Source organism: Triticum dicoccoides, chromosome 5A (genome assembly GCF_002162155.2).
Source record: "Triticum dicoccoides isolate Atlit2015 ecotype Zavitan chromosome 5A, WEW_v2.0, whole genome shotgun sequence".
In the NCBI taxonomy this organism is placed as follows: Eukaryota; Viridiplantae; Streptophyta; class Magnoliopsida; order Poales; family Poaceae; genus Triticum; species Triticum dicoccoides.
The window spans coordinates 638,742,596-638,754,681 of NC_041388.1; the positions used below are offsets into that span (position 1 = coordinate 638,742,596).

At 50.7% G+C, this 12,086-nt stretch overlaps 1 protein-coding gene across 1 annotated transcript; it reads right to left on the reverse strand.

Annotated features, from left to right (window-relative positions):
* Nucleotides 1-8,588: 8,588 nt before the first annotated feature.
* On the reverse strand, nt 8,589-10,176 carry LOC119303642. Its single transcript, XM_037580769.1, has one exon. It carries the CDS (start codon nt 10,110-10,112, stop codon nt 8,871-8,873), a length of 1,242 nt encoding a protein of 413 aa, XP_037436666.1. The 5' UTR covers nt 10,113-10,176; the 3' UTR covers nt 8,589-8,870.
* Nucleotides 10,177-12,086: the final 1,910 nt, after the last annotated feature.

Consider the following 12,086-nt stretch of genomic DNA (forward strand, 5'->3'; position numbering starts at 1 on the left):
CCGAGTGGCACTGGCACCACCGCGTGCCTCTGCCGTGTCCGGACGTGACGCTGCCGCATGACTGGCATTTGGATCCAGAGAGGATCCCAGTGCCGGCGGCGCCGCGGACGGCGAGGGCCCATGCGGAGGAGGTGCAGCGCCGGCGGGCGTTGCTGAAGTCGGAGCAGCGCGCCGACCCGCACTTCGCCGCCGACTCGCCCAACTGGGCTCGATGGTTCGCCTTCGAGCACGAGGAGGCGAGGCGACGGGGCGTCCACGGCGTCGACCACAGCCTGCCGCCGCCCACGCTCGTCGTCCGCGACAAGGACCAGGAGGCCGAGGCCGCCTACCAGGCAGCCATCAAGGAGAGTGAGGAGGAGGAGCGGTGGAGGGAGGCGGACGAGGCGGCTTTCAAGGCTGCCATGGTGGAGGCCATGGCCCTCTCCGCGGCGGGCGACTGCGTCGTCCCGCCGGTGGCCCCGCCGTCCCCGCCCAAAGCCCAGCCGGAGGAGCCGGCCTACCGCGAGCGCTACTCCTGGACCGGAGTAGTGCGCGAGTGGGTCAGCGCTCCGCCGATCTGGCTCGGGGCGACGAAGAAGCAGGAGGCGGCCTACCTCGACCACTGGCGCCGCGTTCGGCTGGCCGAGGAGCGCCGGGAGGGTGAGCGTCTGCAGATGCTCGAGCGCGAGGCCGACGAGGAGGCGCGCCAGGCCCAGGCAGCGGCGGCAAAGCCCGACATCACCGTCGTCTGGAACACGGCGTTCCCCTGGGCCGGCCCTGCGCCGACGTTGATCGACCTCACCGGTCCTGACGCAGACGCCGCCGCCGACGAGGATGCCTAGGGTAGCGCGTCGTCTTTGTTTTTAGTGTTTTTATTAATGTAATGTGGACTTCCGCCGGCCTTCGTGGCCGGCTTTTATGTTTCATTAAATGCATTTTTTTGTTTTCAAACTGCTCGCAATATTTTTTTTGGCGCGCCGACAAAATGAGTCGGGCCAGCGTTGGGCGCTCGGGCCGACCCAAACACAGCGCCGGACGTTTGTGTCAGCCGGACCGACTCAAACGGACAAAAAGCAAACAAAAACGTCGTCCGTTTGGGTCGGCCCGTTGGAGTTGCTCTAATCATATGTGTGTGGCGCACGCAGAGCTCCTTCACATCTGGCCGGACTCTAAGGAAGCGGATATCTTCAAGCATGCCCCTGCTGTGTTAAAGGTTGGCAATAGGGTGCTTCCTTGGCGAGGCAGATATAACACAAGTGCTGGGAAAGTGGCATTGATCAACGCTTGCTTGTCCTCCTTATCAATGTTTTTCATGGGCTTTTACTTACTCTCGGCTGGCACGCACGCTGGCTTTGATAAGCATCGGGGTGCTTTTTTCTGGAATGCGACAGACAATAGGCACAAGTACAAACTTGTCAGGTGGAAACTTATGTGTAGACCCAAAAACCTTGAAGGGTTGGGCATCATAAACACCGCTATCATGAATAAATGCCTCTTGATCAAGTGGTGGTGAAAATTATGACCACTGGAGTTGGTTTTTTGTGGTTTTCTATCCTTAAAGAAAAATATTCCCCTCTTTCTATAGCCCCTTGTTTGCCTCTGCTCGCAGAGGCTCGCAATTTTGAAAAGATCTTGTTAAAGTTAGACCTCTGTTTTTGGCTCATGTTAAGTTTGTAGTTGGGGGCGGGACTTCTGTTCGTTTTTGGCTTGATTGGTGCTATGGAGACTCACCTCTCTCCGTGAGCTTCCCTACACTCGTTTCCTATTTCCCTAATCCGAATATCTCCATCGCGGAGCTCTCTGCGAATAACTGGGACTTAGCCTTCCGGCGCTCCTTATCTCCTGTGGAGTTAGAAGAGTGGCAATGGCTTACTGCCTTCTTCCCTACGCTCTCGGAGAATGTGGACACGGTGGTTTGGCCTCATACCTCTTCTGGTCGCTTTTCGGTCAAGTCTTTATATTCCGAGCTAATTGGTGGGTCCCCCACTAGCAGATTTACTCAGGTTTGGAGGGCTCGCATTCCCTCGTAAGTTAAGATCTTTCTTTGGCAAGCTTTCAGAGGTCGTCTTCCCGCGACGGACCAAATTCGTAAGACGAATTGCTCGGGATCGGAGTTCTGCGCCCTTTGTGGTGCCCTAAAAGACACGAATCATATATTTTTTCACTGTGTTTTGGCCAAGTTGGTGTGGAGCTCTGTTAGATCATGGCTCCAGGTATCCTGGGATCCCTCTTCATTCTCTGAGCTTCGGGCCCTTCCTAATTCTTTGGCGGGTGTTACAAAGAGGGTCTTTTGGGTAGGACTTGGAGCGATGTGTTGGTCCTTGTGAACTACTAGAAACAAGTTTATGAACATGTTTTCCCTACTAAGCCTGTTGACTGCTTATTTAAATCATGTATGTTGTTGCAACAGTGAAGATTATTGACTAAGCCGAAGGACCGGGATGCTCTTGATCTTCTAATGTCTAAAATGCGGCCCTCGATGACTAGTTCTCACTCTCTTGCATATGGAGCCCAACCCGAGCGACCTCGCTCTCGCGAACACGCCCGCGGCGGCGGCGCCGCCGCCCTGATCTCCTACCTCCAGCCTCCCTGCACCTGCTCTGTCCAGATCCGAGATCCTCTCTACGTCCTCTCTCCGCTCGCGTGCTTCTCTTCGCGGAGCGACGCCATGGCTGTTGATCCTCAACCTCGGCCCGCATCCATGTCGGCCGCGATGGCGGCGGCCTCTCCTGCCGTGCCGTGCGCCGGCTCTCGGCCTCCCGCTGCTTCAGCACCCGCCGCCACCCTCGCCGCGGCCACCCTCGCCTCCCGTCGCTCCGACCCAGCCATCCATGGGAGGAGGGTGTTCCGCGCGCCCCTCGCCAAGGAGGCAACGACGTCCATGACTTCGACCGCGCCCTTCGCTCCGGCTCCACTTGCTGCCGCCGCCTACAGCCTACCACCGACGACACCGGCAGCGACCCACTCCGGCTCGTTCCCGACCCAGGCAGAGCCCCACTCCGACGTGTCACCTGCAGCGACCCGGCTTCATCCAGAGCTTGCCTCGCAGACTCACCAGCATGCGTCCAGTTCTTCAATGATGGCGTCCGCTGGTTTGAACTCGGGGTGGCCTGTGTCCTAGGCCTCCCTCGCCGACGAGGACAATTAGGATGACGAAGAAGAGTTGGCTCCGCTGACGCCGCCGGCTTCCAGAAGCCCGGTCCCGACTGCTGACCAAGCTGTTCCATGCGTTGGGCACGAGGAGGAGACGGGTGCTGGATGGCAAGAGGTACTGCCTCGGCGCGGTCGGCGCTGTTAGGCGTCACCAACACCGGCATTTGCTCCTCGTCCCATCCCTACCTGGCTCCACGGTTAATGTTGTCGATGCCTCGCCCCTGGACACCGCGCGGCAGTTTGCAGAGATCCCTTGCGATGCTCCCGCTGCTTGGAGAATGGACATTGGGCGCGCGGGTGCCACAATCCTTGGCGTCCACTCAGCTCTTTGGCTTGCCTTGTCGCGCCACCACAGTCTAGCCTCAGCACCAGGCATTGTCGAGCTCCAGCTTCTTGTGAGGGTCTGATGAAATCCACGCTCCCCTACAAGGCGCTTCATCGAGGGTCCTGGGCGTCAATTGTTTCTGGGGATGTTGGCTCGGCGCACCCCCAACCGATGTGCTGCTGCAGTCTAATTTAGCAACTCAGGCCAAGCTGCTGATGAGTGTTGGGAGTTTTCTGGAGCGGGCGGAGGCGGCCCTGGACAAGCTCTCTCTTGTGTCAGCTGCGTTGCAGTCAACTCCTACGTCACGTCCTTCTAGTCAGGTTGATGTTGTTAGTCAAGTTGATGTTGTTGGTGGCTCAGTGGAGAACATGGATGAAGAGCTCTATGGTTGTTTCCCCCCTCGAGTTGGGGACAACTTGTCGTCGATGTCTGCCGCTGTAAGCGAGGCCATCGCCGTGGTCGTCGCCCCTGTGTTGCAGATTATGCCCGAGCTTTAACAACTATGTGCTAGACCTGCTTCGCCTCAGCCGATGGAGCATGTGGAGGTCGTCTCACCTGTGACCCCTGTTGAGGGGCAGGATTCGTCTAGGTCATCTAAACAACTAGAGCCGTCTGAGTCCATCGTGTCAGTGGTATCTGTGACTGATAATGTTGAGGCGGTCAGCATGTTGGCGTCTGATCCTTTGGAGTCCAGCCAGCCGCTCGCCATTGCGGAGCGTGAAGGTTCCGATGTTACAGTCACTCACTCGCATGAGACCATTGCGCAGGTTTCTGTGCGTGACAAGGTCAATGATATTCTCTTCCAGATAGAGATTCACAGCTTGCTCAAACGTTTGGAGGCGGCTAGCCCTGGATCTGGCAAGGCAATTGTAGAGGACGCTCTCAGGAGCAAGAGAATGAAGAGTGGCGCCACAAGAAAGGCGTCCGCGGTTGCTTGATGGATGGCCATCAGTCTTTTGGGTTGTCCTTATGGTTTGAGTTGTCAGCGCGAATTTGGTGGTGCCCGTCGTCCTCGGCCATGTTACTCTTGTTGGGTGTTTCTTTGTGATGTAGCAATGTGGGGGTTGGTGGTCGTTATGTGTTGGGTATGGTTGTCGGGTTGATCACATGTTTACGGGGTTGCATACCCCGTGAGTAGTCCACATGTGGTTGGTTTGTATCGGTTTTCGCCCGGTTTTCCGTTGATTAACTGGGCAACTCTTTTCTTCTTAATTAATCGATGAGGCAAATCTTTTGCCTCTGTTTCGAAAAAAAATGTGGCCCTCAGCGTCTTCCTTATCCAGACAGGAGCATGTTGCATAGTGGCTTTTGCGTCCCTTTTGACTAGTTGCTGGCTATGTCGTTGTTCATCTCTCCGACCTGCGTGCCGTGTGTTAGCCTGGGTGCCATGTATCTCTCTATCTAAAACTCTGGGTGAGCCCGCGCAGGGCCGGCCCTGGGCCAGGGCAGCAGGGGCGATGGCCTGGGGCCCAACCGAACCAGGGGCCCCGACCCAGGCCATATAATGTATGCTAAAGGATTGGGTACAGCCGTACAAGCCCAATATTTATGAAAAAAAGGCCTTTGAGTCCCTCCGTGATATGTAGATTAGAAGCCCAAAGAACGCACACATAGTTGAATTGGTTCCAGAATATGGATCGGCTATACGTGTCTGAATGTGTGCGCGAAGCTGTGGCTGTTTTTTTTTCTTGTGAGGGAAGAACATTTCCCGTGGCTTTTAGTTTGCGGAATCCATAGCTCAATTCTAGCAACCTTCACTCGCTCAGGGCCCATGGCTTCGTTTCCCGTCACACAGGGAGGACGAAGCGGGCGAACGTCGTGCAACTCTGCCGAAGGCTGGAGCATTGCAACGGCTGCCGGCTGCGCCTAGGGTGAGGAACAGCCGAACGATAGAGGTAAATTATTTTTATGAATTCTTTTGGCCCTCAATTTTAATATGGTTGATTATAATTAAGTTGTATTCTGTTTTTATAAACCTTGCATTCTTGGAGGAGATAACCGGCACTCTTGGTCGCCAAGTCTCGATGTTTTGGACTTGGATATCTGAAGAGCACACCAGCGTTGGAGCACACATATTATTGCTTCTTATTTACTCCAAAGCTGAGGTGTACTCTTTTTGGTTTTTACAAACATGTTGCCTAAATGCATTTATCTAGTTCCAAGAAAAGAAAAAGAGAAAATGAGCACATCAGTTAACTAAATTTTAGAAGGAGGTTGTGAGTCAATTTATTTTTTGAAGTGACACTACTGATAATCTAAAGCAATTAGATGCCAATATTATTGAAACACCCCAACATATTATTATCAGATACATCCTCCGTTTCAAATTACTTGTCTTAAATTTGTGTACATACTTATGTACCTAGACAAGGGACGGAGTAATATTTACAACGGAAAATTATATCATGGTTTATGGCCTTACAAGAATTTTTCCATATCAAAGTATGGAATTCCTTTTTTCCACCATCGCAGCCGCTACGCTCACTAATGGAGTCCGCCCTGGGGCCCTCGAAACTCCAGGGCCGGCCCTAAGCCCGCGTCTGGGGCAACGTTGTGTTCGTTGGTTTGGTTGGTTGTTTGGTTAGGAACACTGCCTGATAGCTTTATTTATAAAGTCAGGCGCAATCCCTTTTTTTTAAAAAAGATATCTTCAAGCAGTATGCGATTCACGAGGCCAAATGGAGTAGTTCCCAGTTCAAAACTGTACACGAGTCTTCCTTCTACAGGATTAATTAGTACTCCTCCGGTCCTTTTTAGTTCGCATACAACATTTATCTGAAGTCAAGCCTCATAAAGTTTGACCAACTTTATAGAAAAAAATACCAATATTCACATAATGTGAAATCAATATCAGTAGATGCGGCATGACTTAAATTTTTACATTATATAACTTTAGCATGGTAGATGTTGATATTTTTTCATATAAATATGATCAAACTTTATGAAGTTTGATTTTAACCAGTTCTTATATGCAGAGTAAAAAGGACCAGAAGGAGTATATTAGCTTAGAACTGTGAAGGAATCTTCTGTATATAACAGATCGAACTTCGAGCCAAATGCACTCATGTATATAAACTTTCTCGTACCCCGTGGCTGGTTCTGGTTGCAGGGACCACCGGCGCGGTGTCCGGTGAATACATGATTGTGCTGGGCTGGGCTGCTCTCCTCCCTCTTTGTTCTCATGTATATCAGCACACGACGGTCGTCTTCGCCGTCGTCGTGTCGGCGTTGCTCTCCTCCCTCTTTGTTCTCGGATGATAATATGCTGGATGCAAATGCATCTGCAGAGGGAGCAACCTACTACACACTCGAAGGTGTACGTACGTATGATTGTGCTGGGCTGGGCTGCGTAATTTACAGCATGGTGGGCCTTAAGTTTGCTGAAACAGAGGGTTTATTGTTTGATTGCTGTGTTGTGCTTAAAAAAAAATCTATTGCTGTGTCTGTGTGTAGTGAGTGGATTCTCGAAAATAAACATTGATGCTGCAACTTTACTCTAAAAAAAGTTGATGTTGCAAAACTAGCAACTGTCTGGCCAAAATCTCATGTCATAAAGTTGATTAAGACCGAACTCAGTTTCCCCCATTTCAGCTGAATTTTTGTACATTTTGAGTTCCTACTACTAATATTCACAGTGAAATTTCAAATCAAGCACAGGAACTTCCTTTCAGTTCACAAAATCACAAATAAGGATACAATCCAACTCGCCGTTCTAACGACTAAATTAACATCATGCAAGAGAAACACGAATACGTATCATGAGATATTTGCGTGTATTTTCATCAATGTGTGTGAAACAAAGGTCACTCCTCTTGTTTTCCATGATTTCACAATCTGCGATGGAAGCCTGAGAAATGGTCTAACAATTCTGAAGGCAATTCTACAACAATCGGACAGTGGTAGAATAAGCAACAGATGGGACTATGGAGCTTCAGTGTTGTCATGAATCGCATACCCATGCCCAAGTTGCCCCCAGAATCAAAACCCCACCCATATACCCATGCCAACATGAACAAAAATCTGCTCATGCCCGTACAATCCAGATAACCATATGCCGGATGGGTACAGCTTAGCACTAGCAGTAAACAAAAATATACTTCATCGATAGCAAATTCAAGAGAAAACAGTTATTTAGAATCAATGTCTTCATTAATCCATAGTGGACAAGCTGACAATCACAAACGTGAGTAAATAACCTGACTAAGTTCACACAGCTGATAGCACATAACTTGAAGTAGCCAAGGAGTAAGCACAATTGCGCAAATAGCAGATCTCATTATTGTAACTAGGAAGAGCTAAAGAAGAGCAGCTCCAAGTCCCCACACCATTTCATAGGTGCAAACTGCAGCAGCCCCAGCAACTCTGAGTCTTTCACTCTTAAGTGATCATTGGATTAGACTAATGGGAAGTCTTTCCCCTTCTTCTTTATAGAATGATACGCACACTCGTGCGTATTCGAGAAAAAATGTCAGATTATCGGGTTGGTTTCGGCATAGGCCCGCAGGCATAGAATTGTGCCAATGCCCTGCCCACATGAACAAAAACTTATCCAAACCCAGCCCATGGGTAAAATTGCAAGGAAAGAGAGGACCTATGTTCTGATTCCACCATAGGTGGCCTATGATGGAGAAAGCGGCTGCTGCTTGCCACAATGGCACAATCAAACATTGGGGCACATAGTCACAGGAGTAGTAGACATGGGAGCGCTCAACAGGTTGATATGAGAACATTATAACTCCAGCGTACACATTAGAATAATTTTCTAGCAACTATGAAATAACCTTGCGAACTCCCCAAGCTACATGCGGCATAAATTCCACTGCAAACTGTTCTCAACAATCATCTAATAATAAACGTCAAGAACTCTGTTTCATTTTCAAATAGACCATCTCCAGATTCATCATAAATTAAACTTAAGAGCACACACACAGGAAATAGAATCCAGAGACCAAAATGCATAAGCGAGCACCAGCGAAGCCACGTCGATAAAATACATGGGCATAGCATATACAGGATCATATATGCACTAGCAAAGCAATGGGCGTGGAACACATAGGACCATATATGCTCTAACCTGCCAAGTTTAGGGTGTCGATCGTTAATATTGGGAGTCGATGGACTAAACTACTCGTGTCTGCCAAGTTTTTATACCACGGGCATCATTTGCTCATAATGATATAACAAGCCAGCGGAAATAATAACTTGCAATACCTGGACCTGGACATCTTGAATTCTGGACTTACACAAAAGTGGGTAGATCTAACCAAGACAACAAGCATAGAACCATAGCAAGATATCATCGTCAGTCAGATAACAAAAGGTAATATCCGTAGTACCGATAAAATTACCTGAGTTCTAGTTTTTTTATTCCTCTGACTAGCCAAGCCACTTCTAGGCTTCTAGCCAAGAGAGTTCACCTTGTTGCATAAAGAAGAGGAGGCCACGCCATCAAATAGGGATAGGAAAAATCAGAGTTGGTGATAGGGCAGACCTTGTTCAGCTTCTCTGTTTCAGTGCAGAAGGATAGCAACCAGCAAGAACTAGTAGGATTCGATGCCTCGTAGGTAGACAAATACACGATGCCACCCATGATTGCCTTAACCTCCAGTACAGGGTCTTCATCTAAACATGGTACCTCCAATTCACGGATCTCATCCAGCATCGATTTGTCTGTGTCCGGCATCCAATTGTCGACACCCCCTGCGGTGGCTCTCCGGACCCAAACTTTGAGCAGGAGATCAGTTGCCCAGGCGACACACAGCTTTCCATCACTGGTCTCGCCGACCTTGACACCCTTGTAGTTGGGTTGCATATGCGGCGGCGGATCCATCCGGGAGAAGTGCAGTGTCGCGGTGTTCAGCACATGGATATTGTCTGCAGATGCCCAGTAGACACACCCGTTGACAAGCGTACCATTGTCTCTTGCCGTCAGCCGCAGGCTCCCCGCTTCTGGGGAGATCTGCCACGCCCTGCTGTCCGCGGAGAAGACAGCGACCTTGGCTGCTCTCCTTTCCTTGCAGATGCAGAGCAGGCGGAGAGACCGGCGGTCCTCTTGGGAGGTGAGGACGTGGAACTCAACCTCGGCCACTTCGGGGTCTTCGGCGCAGATCTCTGCGTGCGGCGGTGAGAGAAGATGCAGGCGCCGCGTGAGGGGGTCGTAGACGGCCGCCCGCTTGGTGAGCAGGTGGTAGAGAAGCACGTACCCATCGCGGCACTCGGTCATCGACCATCCGGGGCCGTCCACGTATCTGTCTTCCAGTTCGTCTTCGCCTTCTTCTTCTTCCCCTTCGCCTTCACCTTCGCCTTCTTGTTCGTCTTCGGGGACCCGGGTGAGGAAGACGTCGGCGCGGCGGACGGCCGCGGCGTGGTCCGGGTCAGACCGGCGGCGGACGGGCACGAAGGCGGGCATGGCGGGCCCGTAGATGTCGAGGAAGACGCCCAGGAGCGGGGCCGGGTGGAGGTCGCGGAAGCGGCGGCGGAACGCGGGGGACGAACGGACGGCGTGGAGGAAAGTGGGGCAGGTCAGCGCGGCGCGGACGAGGGTCGGGAGGGAGGGCAGGCGGAGCAACACCTCGCGCAGGAGGTCGTCGCCGAGGGCGCATATGGTGGTGGGACTGGATTTCTTCTGCGACGGCGGCAGCTCACTGGAGGCCATGGGGATCGGCGGCTCGGGAGGCCACGGACAATGGGGAATCAGGGGCTGCTCGCTCCTTCCAGAGTTAATGGGAACCACGGACAATGCCACCACTGTACATGTATAAGGCCAACCCCAAAGAATGTCCGCCTCGTCCGCTTTTCATCCGATGTGATATGGCAATGGATCGTGTCTGTCTGAATTTGTGCATGCGTCGGCCATATACCCAATGCATGGCCCTATTTCGGCCGCATCGTCTATTTGAAAATATAATAACAAATATCTAAAATTAAACAGGACAATAGTTACACGTCCGAAATAGTCTTATTACAACCCAATTGAATTAAAAATAATATTAAGTAGTCTTATTACAATCCAATTGAAAATTGATTGCACGAAAAGAAATTAAACTGATAGTAGATCTATTAGTTGCCAATGTAAGTCCACGTATGCTCAACCAAGTCATCTTGAAGCTGGACATGAGTATGTCAAACACACAATTCCTGATGAAACTCGACAAACTGTTCAAAGGTTGTAGGAGGTGGATGCTCAGACTTAACATTTTCACCCTGAAAATCAAACCCTTGGTCATAGATGCTATCATCGCGCTCATCCTCCATGATCATGTTGTGCATGATCAAACAAACAGTCATCACCTCCGAAAGCTTCTTCGTGCTCCATGCCAATGCAGGGTTACGAACGATACCCCACCGAGACTGAAGCACACCGAAGGCACACTCCACATCCTTCCTAGCACTCTCATGCATTTGGGCAAACCTCTGTTTCTCTTCTTGCGGATTGGGTATGGTCTTCACAAGAGTGGACCACTAAGGATATGTACCATCAACTAGGTAATATCTCTTGTTGTAATGGTGACCATTGACCTCAAAGTTAACCTTCAGGGAGTGGCCTTCTGCAAGCCTTGCAAACACCGGAGACCGTTGAAGAACAATAATATCATTCTGAGAACCAGTCATGCCGAAGAAAGAATGTCATATCCAGAGATCTTGTGAATCCACATCTTCGAGTATAACAGTGACATCTTTCACATGCCCCTTGTACTGCCCCTGCCAAGCAAATGGACAATTCTTCCACTTAAAATGCATACAATTTATACTATCAAGTATGCCCGGAAAGCCCTACTTGGCATTGATTGCCAACAATCTCTCTGTATCAGCGGCAGTTGGCTCTTTGAGGTACTCAGGGTCAAATACTTCCACCACGGCCGTGCAAAAACTATACATTGAGAGGAGACATGTGGACTCACTCATATGAACATACTCATCCACAAGATCATCATGAATTCCATATGCAAGCATGCGGATAGCCGCAGTGCATTTCTGGTATGAAGAGAAACCAAGCGTGCCTAGGGCATCCTCTTTGCACTCAAAGTATGGGTCATGCACGACCACTTTCTCGCGAATACGATTGAACACATGTCTTCTCATTCAGAATTGGCGATGAAATTGATGTAGCCTGAAGAGTGCATCATCCTTAAAGTAATCTACATAGAGAAGGGTGTGGCCTTTCTCCCTATTGCGGTTCAAGGCCAGAGCATGGCCGGGGATTGATCCCCTGAACCAAGGCCGCTTCCTACTAATGTGTTCATGTACGATCAACGCAACCACCAGCTCTTCATCATCCGAGGATGAATCATTCGATGAAAAAATGAAGTTGTGAAAGAAAAACTCATCACCGCTATCCATTGTACCTTGTGAGCAAACCGTCGAACGCCCTGCGGTCGTGCTGGAGGCACACGTCTTTCTCCCCTCACAGAAAGCAAAGCAAGGTTTTGGGGGTCAGTGGTGCTGGTGGCCGCCCTGCCGCAATGAACGGCCTGCCGAAAGAGGTTGGGAACGACGGGCGATGCCGGCAGCCGTAGTTTCTCTCCCACCGGCAACAAGGAGAACGCCGGCAAAATGCTTTCCGGAACGCCTAACAGTGGTGCAGGCAGAGCGGGTACATCAATCTCATGCCCATGCTCAAGTTGCTCAC